This window comes from Trematosphaeria pertusa, assembly GCF_010094035.1.
Source record: "Trematosphaeria pertusa strain CBS 122368 unplaced genomic scaffold BU26scaffold_11, whole genome shotgun sequence".
In the NCBI taxonomy this organism is placed as follows: domain Eukaryota; kingdom Fungi; phylum Ascomycota; class Dothideomycetes; order Pleosporales; family Trematosphaeriaceae; genus Trematosphaeria; species Trematosphaeria pertusa.
The window spans coordinates 895,462-912,101 of NW_022987222.1; the positions used below are offsets into that span (position 1 = coordinate 895,462).

Sequence of the window (16,640 nt, forward strand, 5' to 3'; positions counted from 1 at the left end):
CAAGCGTCGGTGACTAATCAGGCCGATCCCGGCGCTAAACATTAATTCAGAAAGCGGGGTGAATGCCAACTCTTGGCCTCGCTCCCCCGCCTCTCACATCCAGCCTCAAAGAATCTAGCTGCTTATTCCACCGTTACTAAGCTCTCGCGAACTAGTGGGCCTTACTCAATGCTTATCCAATGTGATATGAAGAGGCTCTTTAGCCCGCAGCAATCTCGAAACTCTGTCTGCATGAACAAAGACACCATGAGAGGTATAAATAGCGCTGGTGTTCCCCCTGGTTATCGACATCTGTCCGCATGCTTCGATCTCTCAAGATGACCAAGCTCATCACTGTGTTCGGCTCCACAGGCAACCAAGGAGGGTCCGTCGTCCGCGCCATCCTGAACCATCCTACGCTCTCGAAAGAATGGAAAATTCGCGGCATAACCCGCAACATCAACAAACCTGATGCGCAAGCCATGGTCGCGAAAGGCGTTGAGATGGTACAGGTGCGTCTTCTCCCCATTCCCACCATACTCGTCGCTGCCATAGCGTGCTGACCTCTACAGGCGGACCTCAGTAGCAAATCCTCCATCCTCTCCGCCATCCAAGGCTCTTCCGCTGTCTTCGGCGTAACGAACTATTGGGAAAAGGGTACCCTCGAGCACGAAGTGATGCAGGGCAAGAACCTTGCCGATGCAGCGAAAGAAGCGGGCGTCGAGCACCTCGTTTGGTCCTCGCTGCCTTACGTGTCCAGGATCACAGAGGGCAAGCTCGTCAACCTGCACCACTTCGATTCGAAGGCTATGGTGGAAGATTACGTGAAAGAGCTGGGCGTCCTGGCATCCTTCGTCCTCCCAGCGTACTTTATGTCGAATATTCCGAATTCGATTAAGCCGGATAAAAGCGGGCAGTCGTATTCGCTCTCTTGGCTCTTCCATCCAGACACCGCGATTCCGATGCTCGACGTGCCGCGAGACTTCGGAAAATTCGTTGCGGCCTGTCTTGCGAACCCTTCGGCCACGCTTGGGAAGCATACCCTCGCTGCTTCAGGATGGTTCACTCCACTTGAAGTATGTAAAGCCGTGGAGAACGTTACGGGAAAGAAGTGCGAGTTCCATGAGGCACCGATTGAGGACTACCAAGGAAGCAAGGAGTTGTTCGATAATCTGATGATGATCCGGGAGTATGACTATTACGGGTCTGGAGCGAAAGCGGGAGTCAAGAGCAGTCATGAGCTAGTGGAGAAAGTTGGTGGATGGGAGGGCTTCGGAACGTTTGAAGGTTTCTTGAAGGAGATCAATTTTTGAAAAGGCAGGTTTCGTGCGTGTTGAACATCCGAATACCATGACTCATCCATTCTCCGCAGCTTTGGACCAGTGTAGTTCGGTATCCACCTATCGCTACCGACGATATTATTGCGAAGATTGAAGTAGCTAGTTATTGAAAACGCTCGCCGTTCACTCCTTCCAATGTCTGTTTTGCGCATTCTCTCTTCCTTTTCCTTGCCTTACGAGGGAGCACGATGTAAGGCTGTGGACTGCCAGATCAAGCCACCCCCACTTCTCCTCCCCTCACCAGCCTTCCTCTCCGTTCATTCCCCAACGGTGAATTCCTCTCTCCCAGTCCCAGGCAGCGCGGTTCTCTCTACCCTGATTTGGCTTACACTTCCCAAAGCTCCCTCGGCCTTGATAGCAAGCGCATCCGGTCAGCCACTGGGGTTTTTTGATCAAATAAGGATATCGAGCGCGACATAGGCAGCCACTGAATATGTTCACGTTCAAGGTCGTTGTGACGACTTCACAACGGACGCTCCGCCACGGCCAAGGAGTGGTCAGCCGCCTGTGCAAGTTTTCGTTCGCGCTACTGCTCATGACGAAGTTGGTTTGAATATGGGAATTTCATTGTAGAGAATTGCATCTTTGCGGTGCATTGTGAGGGTTATCAGCGTAGGGCTGGCCAGTAACACGCAGGGAAGAAACAGGGTACAAAGGCGACCTGCAAGATGTTGCGCTGCACTCATTGCAAGGGGGTTTGTTTAGCGTTGCGATGACGTGCATCTCCAACGCCGAAGGCCTCCAGCATCACCTATGCCGAGGCCTCGAAGGATATGACTCTTCGGCATTCAGGTACAGCTGATCTGTCCACACTGTCGTCAACACTGGAGCCTGAGTGAAGGACTCCCTTTGCCACGGCCATAGGCTGTGGAAGCTGTTCGCTGACGGGCGGCACGCGAGCCTATGGCGTGGGGGTGAGCCGGGGGTCAGCAGCCGAGGGCGCGGCGCTTCCCGGATAGATCCACGCCAGTGATGGATGGAGATCGATCAGACGCGTAGCGTTGCCGGCACTACGACAGGCTACGAGCTTTCGAAGCCACGGGCTTATGTGCGACTGTGTTTCCCAGATAGGAATACAAGAATGATGTTTAGTGTGGAAGCTTAGTGAAGTACGTGGAGAAAGCCGGCTCCGTACTTGAGGCCGTACATCGCTAGGGATGTGCCTACGGCGCAAGACGTTCACACTGTCATCGAAAACACTCTTTAGTGCTGCGGTAATTCGGACGAAGTCGGAACTCGGCATCGTACCTAGGTATCGAGCAGCGCGGTGAGTTTCGTCAAGTGACTTGGACTGAAGCTTGAGCTAGGACCTGAGCTCTAGGAGCCCAGGAACTCTTCCATCGAACATGCCAATCAACCATACTACAAGTCAAAAGGATGCACAGCCCCGGAGAAGGACGCAGCAAAATGCCCACCTCCGCTCCGCCTGAGGCAGTCCTGCAGTCCAAGAATACGAGTCCATGAGCCCAGGGCCCAGAAACCACATGTTCGCACAGCCCTAGAAGGGGCGCGTGGAAAACCACAATCAACGCTTTATCGACCACTGCGAGACAAAGTTGACCCATTTTCAGGTGTCTAAGGTGCCAAAGCTGTCGATCACAGCTCTATTGGTCTTCGCTACATCTCAGACCTTCTTCATGATATTTCCCTGTCCCTTTCAGCTCTATGCCGTGGGCAATAGGCGCTGAGACAGCCATCTCGCCCACGGGACTCTGAGAATGTCTGCGTGCTCTTCGCTCGATGCCACAGGCACAAGAGAGAAGGATAAAATAGACGTCTAGTGTAATTTTGGAACGCCCCATCTCATCCGCATTCAACTTGTCCCTCGCATTCAGAGTAGCAAAATCCATCATACTTCTTGATATCTCCCAACTCTTCACATATTCGAAAAGCGGTTCCGCTCCGATCTCGAGATCATGTCGAAGAACGGCTCTGGCTTTACCAATTTCGGCGGTGGAACGCCAAATCCCTTTACGAACCAAGCTCTTCCAATCAGCAGCCCGAACGAAAGTTCTCAACCAAACCGGAATCAAACACCGTCCGGTCGCGGCTTCGGAACCACGTTGAGCAACGGCGTCGGTAGAGGCACTTTCGGCGGAGGCACTCCAGGTGCCCATCAGAACCAAGGTCTTCCCTTCAACAACCTGAACGGAAGCACTCTAGATCAACTTGATACTATCTTCCCTCCGCTCTCTCTTAATGATCCGCTCGGTTCCGGCCCATCTACGTATGGAAACATAACGGTTGCCCCTAATTTGTTTAAACCAACCAGGTGAGTGCTTTACCCCTGATCTACGCTTATGTGTGGCTAACGAACGACAGTGTCTTTGGGGCGAATCCTCCGTCTTTCGGTGGCTCTCCTCCTGGCGACATCCTCTTTGCTCGCGCAACTGCAGCTCAGAGCTTCGAAGCACATACTCTGTCCCCTTCCCCGGATCAGAATCCGTCTCGCTCCGTCCCTCTACGCCCAGTCAATGTGCTCGGTGCCTACACTTCCTCACCGCAGACCCCATCTCTTGGAGGCGCCGATCTGTCCAACATCCAGGTTGCCGATGGACTCACGAGCGGCAGGGCATGCCAAAGCTCCTCACTTCTTCCATATCTGAATGACTGGTTCGATGTCAACGCTACTCCTCAATCCGTTGGAGGCAGCCCGACACCCGTGGTGCGCCTCCTCTTTGGTGACACCGAGCTCGAATTCCCTCAACCGACTCTCGTCGCGTGCTTTGTCTACAAGAATAGGGACAGCGGCGTCCGCCGTGTTTCCTACGTTGGAGACATCAACACCGACCCTCTCCGTGATTGGCAGCTCAAGCAACCAGCGCTAGATCCGCATCCACCAAGGCCCTATGGCACCGACGAGGTCCGCGTCGGGTCCATCTGGATCTTCCGGGAGAAGGGGGTAAACGAATGTCGCTGCCACATCCTCCCGTGCAAGGGAGATGGCATTAAGATGCAGGATTACGACCGGCACTACGAGACCTTCCATGACCCCAACCATACAGACTTCTGGTGTCCTGAGAAGAGCTGCGGCGTAGCTGTGTGTAGGTACGATCAGATCCTTACACATTATGGAACTCGTCATCGAGATACCCAGCCTCCATCGAAGCAGGATTGCCCGCGCTGCCCATGCCACCGTAGAGTTGTTCCCCAGGCCAGTTGATGTCGCGCCACAGCGAAGCAAGGAAGTCGTCCTGAGGAAGTAGCTTTCCTTCTCTTCCCAAGACCCGGTTTCCTATCTTTCACTGTCTCTGTCTTGTTTGTAAGTCGGCGTTAGTGTATAGAATGGTAGGGTGATGGCAGGTTCTGATGTACCTTCTTTTATCAATGACAAACGACCTTATAGCATGCTTCCGCTCCCTCTTTTTACCCTGACTGCCTCCTTGAGCGTGTTCTTCATGCTCGTATGAAGTGAGTAGGTCCTAGCCTACTTCGAGTACCCGTTCTGAGTCAATCGGATTAACGTCTCAATCAACGACGCGCTCAGCGAAGCCTGCCCAGGCCATCGCATCGCCCGACTGAGTCCATTCCTGTACCCTTGAAGCACACTTAAGGGAAGTCGGTGGAGGTGCGCAGCAGGAGCGATAACGGTCACACCGCTGACGGGACGGTAACACAAAGTGCGGGGTCGCAGCACTTCTAGCTTCTTCGTACAGTACGTTTCTACAAGTTACTTAAAGTACTAACCAGTCCAACTGTCTAACTTCCGCGACATTGATACGCGGCACAATCTCCTGAAAACAGAAGAGGCATACTTTACGAAGCATTCCAGATTCCAATGTCTCCAAAATGATTCCCGATCCAGCTAGACATTCTTGAGTATCCTCATCCTCCAATACAACCGTAAAATAGTCGAACAAGACTGCATATGATGGCCTTGTTCTTGTTGACATCCACTGGTTAAGGTTGACCAGATACTTGTCATCAACCTGCCAAAGAACTTTTGACTCTGCGGCGGAGGAAAGGCTTGCATCACCCGCTTCTGTCGACCTCTCCCGGTAGGCCCACCATGCGGGAAGCTCGTAAGGAACGTCTGTTGATGTGTCAATCACGCAAGCTCTTGGAATGCGCACTGCACCAGTTGCCTCCACTGTCCATGTTGAAACGGTGTCGTGAACGGTAGCTGCGCTCTTGGTCCACCATTCCTCAAGAAGCCTTGCACTTATCGTGAAGTCTCCTTCCCTAATGCCACCGAATGGTAACATGGATCCTGCTCTGGAAGCATCGAGAACAAACGTTTGGACTGACTCATCCCAGTGCAAGTGCTCAACCGCGGCGAAGAAATGTCTTGGATGCTTCGTGGCCAACTCTTTGACGAAGGCTAACGGATATTTCCCAAGAACGAGGTCTTTCTCGAATTCCGCCTCCGCATTTGAATGTGCGGTCAATGCTTGGACAAACCATTCCGTCACTCCAAGTGCAGACATGATGGCCTCGGCCCGTCTCTGGGTGCAGTGACGAATTTCCCCAAGTGATAGAATGGACGCAATGTCCAAGGCCAACAGCTTTTCTAGTCCGGATTGGGTGTACCAGAACACAAGATCTCGCAGTCCAGAGAGAGGCTCAGAGCCGTACAGTTCATTCTGATATGCAGTGTCTGTCTCTCCAGTAAACCGGCCCAGAAGTGCTATCATTCCACACAGCGGTACTGGAACGTCATTGTCACACATCAACATCTTTCCTTCACTTCCGCAGAGCCACATGTCCGGCCGGAGACACAGCTCTTGAAGGGTCCACAACGACGTAAACCACGGGTTGGCGTCGCCATGCATTGGTCGCTCCGGATCCACGTGATATAGGTTGCTGTGTGCTCCTCCTGCTGCGGACTTGCTCATGTCGATAACCTCTGCCAGGGCAGATCGCTCCTCTTCGCCGGCTAGTTGTAGGAGATGAAGCGACGCGAAGTTTAGTATGCGACTTAGTCCTTCGAATTTGCCGATATCGTTAAACCACGCCATCGCGTATTTCGCACTCCGGAAGATCTTGGCCTGCCGGGCAATCTCGTTCTTTGCAATAATTGATCCATCTTGCGGTATGCATACCAAGTCTAGCCACACGTACTTTACTCCACAACGCGTATTGTGAACCAGGCGCCGAAGGATTGCTCCAACGTCTCTTACATTGAAACGCCTATTTTGTGGTACCTTCCAAGGCACACCAGGGATCGAAATTGGCCGACCTTTTACCCACCGTCCCCATGTATGACTGATGGCCATGTAGTCGGGATTGAATTTAATGCAACTCGTCTTTATCGTGCAGCTCTTCCGGATATCCCACAGATAGTAAGGGAGATCCAACTCCTCATCCTCATTTTGGATCCATGGGCACGGGTTGACTATGGGTCCTCTCAAGGCTAGATTGGGCATCGACGAGCTAGTATGTCGGCTAGAAAAAACCGAGTGCGTTCTTTCCCGGCCAGTAGTCTGCATAACGCGGTAGGAACAGAAGGTCTTCCAGGCGAACTGTTGGCAATATGCGTTGATGGCTGCCTGGTTTCTAGCGTTGCGGCGTGCATCAATAGTGGCTTGTGGTTCTGAATTCCAGTCGTAAGACGGCAGATCGAGAAACTCGGCCTTGAACAGCAAACACAGCTGGTCATGGTAGCCTTCTCCGAGGTCTCGTGGCGCGGTGATGTTCTCCCTTCGAAACGCCGGATCGGTAAGAAGAGCAAGGCTGTTGGTCGCCAGCCTTGTCTTCAATCGGGCGTTAATGACCTCGTTCCAAGTGGCTGGAATGTCTTTTGGATCCCCTTGTAGGAAGTTCTCGAAGAAACTTATTCCAAGTATACGGGCTAGTCCTGCGATGGACAGAGCTGGGTCATGATACTTCGCCGTCCACCAGTCTAGTAGGAGTTGATAAGACAGCATGTGCTCTACAGACAGTCTTCTTCGAGCAGATGGCGAGGCAGTCAATTCCTGTGTCGTGACTTGGTATACTAGTCGACACCAGCTCGATATTGCTCGATCCTGGACTGATGCGTCCTTCGAGATAGGCTCCAGTCGCGAGGATACCCAGTCCTGGGTGACGGCGCCTAGCGACCACGTCTCGGGGTGCTCATCCATTCTTGGGAGTCGCAATGCGAAGAAGAACGTAAGGGAAGACAATGCAAGGGCACACAATATTGCTGTTCGTCAAATATCGGGAGTTAGTAAGTAGGTTGGCTGCGACGCCTAGAATAATGTATAAGGCTATGTGGCCCGAGCTCGCTCTTGACGGAACGGTAACACAGTGCGGGGTCGCAGCACTTTTCTTCCAAGGTTCTTGCGCAGCCAGATAACGCATTCCCGACCACCTCCCAAAGCGGGATAAGATAGCGCAGCGGGAGTTCGAGTCACGGCTAGGCAATATGGAAATGAAGATGGAGCGAGGAAGTGAGACCAGAGCCCTATTCTTGATTTAGTAAGCGAGCCCGTGTTGCACGTCATTTTCCAACGCGACAGTACTAGATACTAGAGGGCCTCATGTATCCTCCGTGACGTTACTTTCATTTCATCATTAGCTATTCTAGTCGTCTCCGCAACATTTCCAGTATCCTGCAGGCATCCTCTTAAGGTTTGCTTTAGTATTCACGGGTGATCTGTGCAGGATTGGTTTTGGCAATGAACGTAACTTACTAGATATCCTGGAATCCCTGCACGCCTCCCCCAAATGCATATTAGAGTGTTGGTCGCCGTGGACGGAGGATATGTGCAAGAAGGAGGCGGGTTGAGGAGGAGTGGAGAAAAGATACGTCAGCTTTAGCTGAGGGGGTAGTTGTAGAACAAAAATAGGCCATTGTGATCAGAAGCAGTCCATTCAGAAATAATATAATCCTCGAAGCCGGGTGTGATGAATTATTTGAAGCGGGAAGATGTCGGAGAAGACCGTGAATGCGCGGAAAGTGGCGGACGCGAGAAATCGGCGATTAGGCTTGTTGGTCCCCTTAGTATGGCTTGTATCTGCCTTTCTTCCCTTCCTTATCTCCTCTCTGCTTGTCTTTCTTTTCTTTCCGCCTCTCCTTCTTGTCTTGAGACTTTTGCTTCAGCTCGTCCGCTTCGTCTACCTCCATTGTGTCGTCGCTTTGTGACTTCCATGCCCGGACGAAACCGTCTTCGCCGCAAGTGTACGTCGTGTGGTTCTGTGACGGATTAGAGGCTGCCACCCCTTGAGAAAGTCGGGAGTGTAAAGGAAAGAACCACTTACATGAATGTCACTGAAGAGGTCGCGGACAATCTCCTCGCCATGAGCGCCTGGTAGCCGAATGCTCCTTGCAGAGTTGTATGTGTAATCAAGTGGCCCTACTTGCCCCTTCTGGACGGGGAAGAGCTCAAAAGACCTGGTTCTGCAAATTATCAGTCTAATGCAAACAGAGTGAAAGGTAAACGTTTCGAATACCTATGCTTCCCAGCCGCAATATAAGCTTCGCCTCCCATCCAATGCATCTTAGCAAGATAGTCGCAGCCCAGTGGCTCCCTCACATCGCCAAAGGCTTTCGGCGCTGGCTCCTCCTTCTCTTCTTCCTGGTTCTGCAGAGCGTAGAAGCTGAGCGTTTCATCGGTACCCATCGCGTATACGTCCGTTGTCGGATACATAAAACCAGCCCGCGCGACTGCTGATCGATGATTAATGACCTGGTAGAGTGCATCTTCCTCGTCCGCTTTACTCGTGTCGAAGATGTTGATAAGCCCATCTGTACTTGCTGATAGGAGGAGGGTTGGAAGGGTGGGATGGAGCTGCAAGTCGGTCATGGTATCCGTATGCGACTCGACGAACTCGCGCAATGGTCTCTGGACGTTGCGCGTATCCCATACGTAGACTGGAGAAACACCGGGCCCGTCGTCCGGATTCTCGATGCCTGCTGCCACGAAGTTCTTCTGGTAATCGCACACGAGCGATGAGATCAGTTTGTGTGCTATGCTAAATCAGCAATCATTCAGCAGCGGGCGAATATATGCGCACGGCTCTGAATCAACATCACCTCTTCTCTGCTCCTCTTATCGCGGAGCTTGACTAGGCCATCTCTTCCCGCAGTAGCCACAAAATGGCTGGAAGAATCGTTGACGCGCTCAAGACACGTGACCTTTTCGTTTACGTCTTTGACGACGCCGTTGGGCAGGGCATTAAGGGTTTCCGGATCAAGAAATCGGAGCGAGTCATCGGATGATATGACAGCCAGTTCATCGGTTCGCGAGTATGTTAGAGGGTCTTGGCGTTGCGAGGTCGAGGTTATTTTGTAGATGTACGAATTCGGTGGGAGACCGAGATTGGAGTACGTGGCCAACGTAAAGCTCCGGGGCGCCATTCCGCGGGACGAATCCTCAGGGGTTGGGCGTGTTTAAGTAGTGTCACCAGGCGAGGAGTTTGGACGTAGCGGCGTTCGTGGTCATGATGTTGGAAGGGTGGAGTTGAGATGGCGGGCAGTAAAATTTTGCGTGTGCGGGATCGATGTCATCGCAGCACCAGAAGGCACCTCTACCAGGGAGTGAATGAGTTGTTGTATGAGCACACGACATGCATGCTCAGCCAATTTAGGGAGTAAGATGGGACTGAGGCAACGTTGACACCCCTTGGAGATGTATCGCACTGGAAACTGGATTCGGGGGAGGTCTGAGGGCACAGCAACTGATGGAGGATTTCTGATAAATAAATTGATTTTGGACATTCAACGCAGCGGAGAATCCATACCAATATGATCGATGGCTCCTAAACATTGATTCTTTCATTATGTCGCCCTGGATATGAAACCCACATCAACCACAGAGAGGCCAAATGAGCGATTAACTACGGGCTTTTTCTCGCGGAACCTTCATCTCCAAAGTCCACTGACATAACGCCAGCAGACAGGCCGTCACTCCGCCAAGTCAGATGCCCTGGGGCTCATTGCGGCGATATCGAGGTTCCGTGAAGAGAAGGGCGCTGCTCTCGCGAGAAGTTTTCGGGTGTGTTGCAGGCGTTGACTAAGCGGAGACGGCTGATTGGCTGCTCGGCAACTCGAGGAACAGCCGAGCTTCGAAGGAACCACCGTCAACTTACGACGACGACGACATCACCACCACCGTCGACACTCTCCCCTCTCCCGCAGCTCAATCGGTCGCGGATTGAGCATTATGTCTTCTCAGCGAGTATTCCAACTCGGCCTGCGACGGGCGGCAGCCCCCCGCTTCAGAGTCCAGTCCGCGGGGCGCATGATGCAGCGGAGGTATGCAGCTCATGACAGCATCACCAGCTCTCCCTTTTATCGCGCCATCCCCTAGGGACACAATGCTAATGTCAATTGAAGGTGGGCGGCTACCGAACACGTTAACGAGCAAGGCGCGCAAGACATACTCGCAAAACAGCGCCTCCAGCGTCCCGTCTCCCCGCATCTCTCCATCTACAAACCCCAGATCACCTGGTATGCCTCGTCGCTGAACCGTATCACCGGCGTTATGCTCAGCGGCGGCCTCTACCTCTTCGGCATTGCGTACCTCGCTGCCCCAACGCTCGGCTGGCATCTCGAAACACCGTCCATGGTCGCGGCCGTGGCGGCGTGGCCTGTGTGGGCTAAGGTTACCGCGAAGTCTGTGGCCGCGTTTCCTTTCTTCTTCCACGCCTTGAATGGTATTAGGCATTTGACATGGGATGTTGGGCTAGGATTCAAGAACAAGACGGTTGTGCAGACGGGTTGGACCGCGGTAGGATTGACAATGGTTTGCTCGGCGTACTATATCTTCTTCGGTTGAGCAGCTGGAGCCGGAGGAAGGAGTGAAGCACAAGGCAGGAGGTTAAAGGGATTGCGGGGAACCAGGTGGCCGCTGATGGAAAGACTGAATGGAGGCAGTACTGTAAATTTCCTGTCTGATCAATGGATAACGTGCAATTCTCAGAACACCCACAGGCCCTCTGAGGTCCACAAGTCCTGGGGTGATAGCCTGAATGCCTCCCTACGTAAGGGCTTCGCGTCGCCATTGATAGAAACCCGACGCTTTGATCGAAACGTGGTCGTCGGTCCTTACCACGATTATTGGCCCAAGCAAAGTTGTTGCGGTCCTGATTGTCACATATGCATCGCTCACTGATTGATGATGATTCAATATGACGTGTTCGACCTCGTAGGGGCACATGAAAACAAAGGAACACCTTCCAATGACCCAAGGTTCGCGTCCTAAATCGGCACGTGACAGCGCGACCAACCGGAGAATTTGTGGCTAGGCTAAATCTAACACACAATCCCCACGTCGAGCCGGGCTCGCTCCGATGGGCTCTCGCAATGGCTTCCACCGAGTCGCAAGAATGCACTGTGTTGAAGGACGACTTCTACGATGTGAGTTATCACTTATATGCACCCTCGATGCAATTGCGCGCGGACTCCCGACACCCCGGTCGCTTTCTGCAGATGCATGAATCGTGCTATCGCAGCTCACTAAACTCCGCCACCAGGACCCTTCACAGCTATCTCAACTGCTCAGGCAACGGGCAGGCAGCGATTGCCCGGTCCAATTCACTGCCTCGCCCGACCGCCACCCCTACGCCAACGCGACAGCAACCTCGACAACAACGGGTCAGGCCTCTAACCCGTCGCCTAACCCGTCACCTAACCCGTCACCTAACCCTCACCCCAAGGACGCTTCAGGTCACCCGCCACGCGCAGTGCAGCCCCGACGCGTCCAAATCGATCCGAGACATGTCAAGCCAAGTCTACCAAAGCGTAACACGGCACCAACAAGCACGGGGTTTGTGAAGGAGAGGGAAGGAGCCGCGAAGATGTTCCAGAGCTTTGATGGCGTGGCCGACGCTCCGGGCGACACACAACCGGACAGTCAAATGTTCAGACAGTATACGAGTGGCATATTGGAGAGTGTCAGTAACCGTATGCCGAGCCCAAAGCCCTTGTTCGATGTGGCCGAGGAGAGCGCAGACCGGCCAACGGACAGCGTCGAGTTGGTATCGTCAAGTCAAGAGCGACGCAGCCCGGTCATCACCAGTCCCACCGTGATCCACGATGATTCCGAGATCCAATCGCGAATGGGGCCACCGCCGACGAGTCCGCTGAAGTTCGAGACACCGGCGCTTGCTAGCAAGAAGAGGGACAATCAGGGCCACGTGCTCAGCTCTGCGATAAGGACGGAGGCGACGCCGGGCACAGTTCTCTCTGCGTCTGCTTTCTTTGGCTTTGGCAATGAAGGACACGGCAATGGCATGTCTTTGACACAGGCATTTAATGCTACACAGGCAGGAACCTCGCCTATCGTAGGCGCACCGATCGAGGACCCGGTCTTCCAGCGGCCTTCTCCAAACTTCACAAATGCGCGTCAATCGAGCCCGGTCCAACCAATGTCTAGCCCCATTAAGGCTCCACGAAGGAGTAGTCCCGCCATTCGATCCTCAAGCGAGCCGAAGGCCGATTATGAGACCATGAAGCAATCGCAAGAGAGGCGGAAACGTGAGGTAACGAACCGGACTTCGGCGGGTGCGCAGGAAAGCTGGGAAGAGCCTACTGCAGTCCAGAGGCGCTTCGAAAAGCGGAAGGCAAAGGAGAGATTCAAGCAACAGGCGGCGAGGTCTCTCTCGGGCGTATCTACCCCGGCCCCTTCGCGACAGAGCAGGAAGCGCGGCCTACTTTCGATCAGTTCAACATACGTCTCTCCCGCGAAAACAAGGTCTTCAAGAGCAAGAGCATTCGATGGTTCTCATGACTCCGACGGTGACGACGGCTCCCCGGACGAGTTGTCACAGCCAGCGAATGGACATGGTGAAGGCGATTCACCCGACGAACTTTCACAAGATATATTGTCTAGCGCACGCGTATCGCGCACTCCGGCCACCGTAGTGAAACACAGCAGCGGGGTCACGAAAGTTCAGGTGCCCAATACTTCTTCTCACCCTACGCGTACTCCTTCCGGCCAGTCTGCGCGCAACACCACTCGATCAGAAAGCCCTACTTTGCAAATACAACGCGAGTCGCAATTTCGAGCCCCCGCGTCCCAGCCTCTTCGTCGGGGTGTAGCCAAGCTGCGAAGCGGAAGAGAATCCGAAATCATAATGGACTCCCAGCCGGACCCTAGTGCCGAACCCGGCAGTACGCCCAAGCCGCTTCGATTCCCGTCCTCGCCCTCTAGCAACCAATACAGCATCAACCAAACTACCATGCGTGCTAAGACAGGGTACACCAGCCAAGTGGTCTCGTCCTCAATACCCCCGATGCCGCCAAGTTCCAGTTCACAGCAATTAGATAGGGTACACGATGATGGCGTATTTCCTGAAGACAACGAAGAACGAGTTCCGAGCAGTCCGCCAATTGTTCCGCCGGAGGACATCACCTATGACGAACACGCCTATGAAGAGCATTCGGAGGGCGAAGGAGAGGAAGAGCTACGCCAGGCGCCCGCTGCGAGCGAAGACGTGAACATGGATGACGAGGAGGATCTCCCTGTCGCGAAAGATGAGGTCAATGCAGGAGATGAAGAAGTGGAATCACGGGACCCTGCTCAGAAAGCAGGTGCAGATGTGGAGCCTGAGGAGCCCAACATACCTGATCGTGACGTGCGCAGCGATGACGAGGTCCCGGAGACGACGGAGCGTGAAGGGTCGCCTGATCTTCACAATGAAGAGGAAGAGCTAATCCGATCCAGTCATCCCGAGGAAGGGTCGCACAATGTTTACAGCAAGCCCGAAGCGCCGCGACGAAACCAGCGGCAGTCCACTGTGCCGGAGACAGACATGTTCGAGGAGACCCAACCATCGTTCTTTCGGGAGGGTGAGAATGGCGCACAGGGTAATATCCCCGTGGTGGGGCTAACCGTCGATGACAGCAATGCTCCGAATCAGACCAACAGTACCGAGCCATTTCATACTGCGCAAGAGCAACAATCAACTTCGCAGTCAAATAGGCTCTCAAAGGACCCCGTCAAGGCATGGGTGGACGATAACTCCCCAGAGGCACCCAAGATTCGCTCGTTGCTTGACATTGCCAATCAGCCTGGGACGCAACGTTCTACGGATTTGGACGGTATCGAGATGCCACAGCTTAGCTTCGTTGCAGATCACGATGAAGTTTTCGAGGATATGATATCGGGCTCTTCTCCAACCCGGCCGATCAAGAAGCGCAAAATCACATACAGCGCGAAGAAGGCATTTCGCAGCCCGGTTGAAGACACTGATCCTCCTTCCGATCACCTTTCTACATCGCCCCTAAAGGGAGTCCAAAATGTTCGAAAGGAGATCTCATCGCCATTAGCTTCGGCTAGCGAGCGGGAGGGACAAGGCGCACTGGCCGCGGAGCGTGCTCGGGAGGAAGCTGTCTTTGCGCAACCGGCGACCCTCAAATCAAGGAAGCTGCTGAAACCTTCCACACCGCAAACACCTCGGAAGGGTGCACTGAAGCCCGTCAACAGGGCCTTGTTCATGACTTCCCCGCGGAAGTCGCCACCCAAGTCGACTGTTCCGGAAGCCTCTACAGCCATTAAACCGCCGTCGTCCGCTATTGTGACTCAGAAGGGCGATGTGGAGATGCGCGATGCAGACGATCATACCAGCGAAGCGGACGAACTTGCGCGGCCCACACCGCAGGCTAACGAATCAGATCATGTTATTACATCCACATCCGATGCTGGCGAGGCTCCGACGGGCGAGCTTCTTGTCCCGAATCGCGTCTTCGCCTTCTGGCCGGGCAAAAACTACTATCCCGCGACCTGCCTCGGTCGTGCAGATGCCCGCCGTCTCCGCGTCCGCTTCGACGATGGCAACATGTACACGTCAGACAGTGTTCAGATACGGGCGCTCGATCTTCGCGATGGGGACCTAGTCAAAGTGGACGTAACTGGCATGAAGAAGCATACGTATGTCGTAGTCGGCTTCAAAGATAAGATCGATCCGAACGCCAGCGAGGAATACCCTTTGACGGATCGACACGGCTATTCTACAATTGTTCTGGAAGAGAAGCAGAGGGACAGCCTGCCTGCGCCCGAAGCAGATGCGTTAAAGAAACACATTGCGGTGCCAATGGGATGTATCTATCTCACTACCCAGTTGTGGTCTCGTATTCGCGACCGATATTACCAGTTCTCGTCGTCGTCGACTCCGAGCGCATCTGTGTCCCGCCATGCCACACCAGGGACTGCTGATGGCTTGCCAACCCCCACCTACCCTAGACGAAGCACTGCTGGGCCTTCCCTCCTGCGAGAGTCGATTACCCGCACTGGTTCGGTGGCTTCCTCGGTCCTGTCTGGAGGCAATTCCTTCATGAACATGGCCTTCGCGATTACCCTCACAAATGACGCCTCCGACAAAGACGCTATCACCCGGCTCATCACCTCCAACGGCGGCCAGATCCTCGACTCCGGCTTCCACGAGCTCTTCGACGTCGAGGCATCGGATGCACCCATGTCATCTGAAGGAACGGCTAAGGTCGTCTCCGGCCTGGACGGACTGCTGCTCAAGCGCGAATACAAAGATCTCGGGTTCGTGGCGCTCATCTCAGACTCACACTCGCGCCGCACAAAGCACTTCCAGGCTCTCGCCCTCAACATTCCAGTTCTGCACCTCCGCTGGATCCAAGATTCGCTCTCCGCGTCTCGGCCCCTCCCCTTTGTGAAGTACCTGCTCCCAGCTGGGCTGTCGACCTATCTCGATCCTGAGGGCGTCGTGCGCTCGCGCATTATGTCTATCTACGATCCTACCGCGGAAGACACCAGCTTCATGCAGATGGTGAAGGAGCGCGAGTTACTGCTTCGCAATCAATCCGTACTCATCATCACCGGGCGATCGAAGAAGGAAGTCGAACGCAAGGAGCCATATATTTTCCTAACGCATGCTCTCGGTCCGGCAGATGTGGGTACATGCAAGGATCTCGCGACCGCCAAAGCCTTGGTCAAAGACGGGGAGTGGGACTGGGTGTATGTTGATGGTGGTGCAGACGCTGTTGCTGAAGCGGCCTCTACCCTCTTCGGAGGCAGTAAGAGCGCGGCGCCTAAGAAGAAGGGAAGCAGGAAGCGAAAGCGAGATGAGAGTGCGGAGAGCGAGGTGCTGGTCCGCTCGGGTATGGCGGGGGGAAAGAAGTTGCGCATCGCGTGCGACGAGTTCATCATTCAGAGCCTCATCCTAGGTGCTCTGATCGAGGAGTAGCAGCGTGGATGTTGTCGTTACGACAAGGCTTTTTCAGGATACGAGGGCAGGGTGGTTGGTGTTTTGGTCTTCTGGCGTTTCGTACAGGCATAGCTTAGCGATTCGGCGAGCCGCCTCGCTCTGCGAATGTGTACCATATGGGACGGCGTATGGCTGGCGGTACCAATTGGTTGCGGAAGGGGAGTTTTGGTAGGATAGGCTTTCATAAGCGTGTCGTCGAAGCGCATAGCGCTCGCAGAA

General features: G+C 54.0%; 4 protein-coding genes across 4 annotated transcripts; 3 read left to right on the forward strand and 1 right to left on the reverse strand.

The window, feature by feature from the left end:
• Nucleotides 1-317: 317 nt before the first annotated feature.
• Nucleotides 318-5,521, forward strand: BU26DRAFT_431603 (NAD(P)-binding protein; the record flags this gene model as incomplete). The annotated part of the gene is made up of 3 exons (XM_033823936.1): nt 318-491; nt 552-1,232; nt 5,471-5,521. The coding sequence occupies 3 exons, from the start codon at nt 318-320 to the stop codon at nt 5,519-5,521; spliced, it is 906 nt and encodes a 301-aa protein (XP_033681122.1).
• A 2,505-nt stretch (nt 5,522-8,026) lies between these two features.
• Nucleotides 8,027-9,848, reverse strand: BU26DRAFT_61910 (WD40 repeat-like protein). Its single transcript, XM_033836114.1, has 4 exons — nt 9,258-9,848; nt 8,694-9,210; nt 8,502-8,640; nt 8,027-8,436 (listed from the first exon to the last, which is right to left on the reverse strand). The coding sequence occupies exons 1-4, from the start codon at nt 9,598-9,600 to the stop codon at nt 8,242-8,244; spliced, it is 1,194 nt and encodes a 397-aa protein (XP_033681123.1). The 5' UTR covers nt 9,601-9,848; the 3' UTR covers nt 8,027-8,241.
• A 508-nt stretch (nt 9,849-10,356) lies between these two features.
• Nucleotides 10,357-11,086, forward strand: BU26DRAFT_488994 (mitochondrial succinate dehydrogenase cytochrome b560 subunit C). Its single transcript, XM_033826008.1, has 2 exons — nt 10,357-10,497; nt 10,579-11,086. The coding sequence occupies exons 1-2, from the start codon at nt 10,406-10,408 to the stop codon at nt 11,018-11,020; spliced, it is 534 nt and encodes a 177-aa protein (XP_033681124.1). The 5' UTR covers nt 10,357-10,405; the 3' UTR covers nt 11,021-11,086.
• Nucleotides 11,087-11,538: 452 nt separating this feature from the next.
• On the forward strand, nt 11,539-16,622 carry BU26DRAFT_461658 (uncharacterized protein). The gene is made up of 2 exons (XM_033825073.1): nt 11,539-11,601; nt 11,718-16,622. Exons 1-2 carry the CDS (start codon nt 11,548-11,550, stop codon nt 16,398-16,400), a joined length of 4,737 nt encoding a protein of 1,578 aa, XP_033681125.1. The 5' UTR covers nt 11,539-11,547; the 3' UTR covers nt 16,401-16,622.
• Nucleotides 16,623-16,640: the final 18 nt, after the last annotated feature.

Coding starts and splice junctions, on each gene's coding strand:
- BU26DRAFT_61910 (XM_033836114.1), bottom strand. CDS start 9,600: ATGGCGCCCCGGAGCTTTACGTTGGCCACGTACTCCAATCTCGGTCTC. Junction 9,211..9,257: donor GGTGATGTTGATTCAGAGCC/GTGCGCATATAT, acceptor GATTTAGCATAG/CACACAAACTGATCTCATCG. Junction 8,437..8,501: donor ACCTCTTCAGTGACATTCAT/GTAAGTGGTTCT, acceptor AATCCGTCACAG/AACCACACGACGTACACTTG.
- BU26DRAFT_488994 (XM_033826008.1), top strand. CDS start 10,406: ATGTCTTCTCAGCGAGTATTCCAACTCGGCCTGCGACGGGCGGCAGCC. Junction 10,498..10,578: donor GGGCGCATGATGCAGCGGAG/GTATGCAGCTCA, acceptor TGTCAATTGAAG/GTGGGCGGCTACCGAACACG.
- BU26DRAFT_461658 (XM_033825073.1), top strand. CDS start 11,548: ATGGCTTCCACCGAGTCGCAAGAATGCACTGTGTTGAAGGACGACTTC. Junction 11,602..11,717: donor TGAAGGACGACTTCTACGAT/GTGAGTTATCAC, acceptor CTCCGCCACCAG/GACCCTTCACAGCTATCTCA.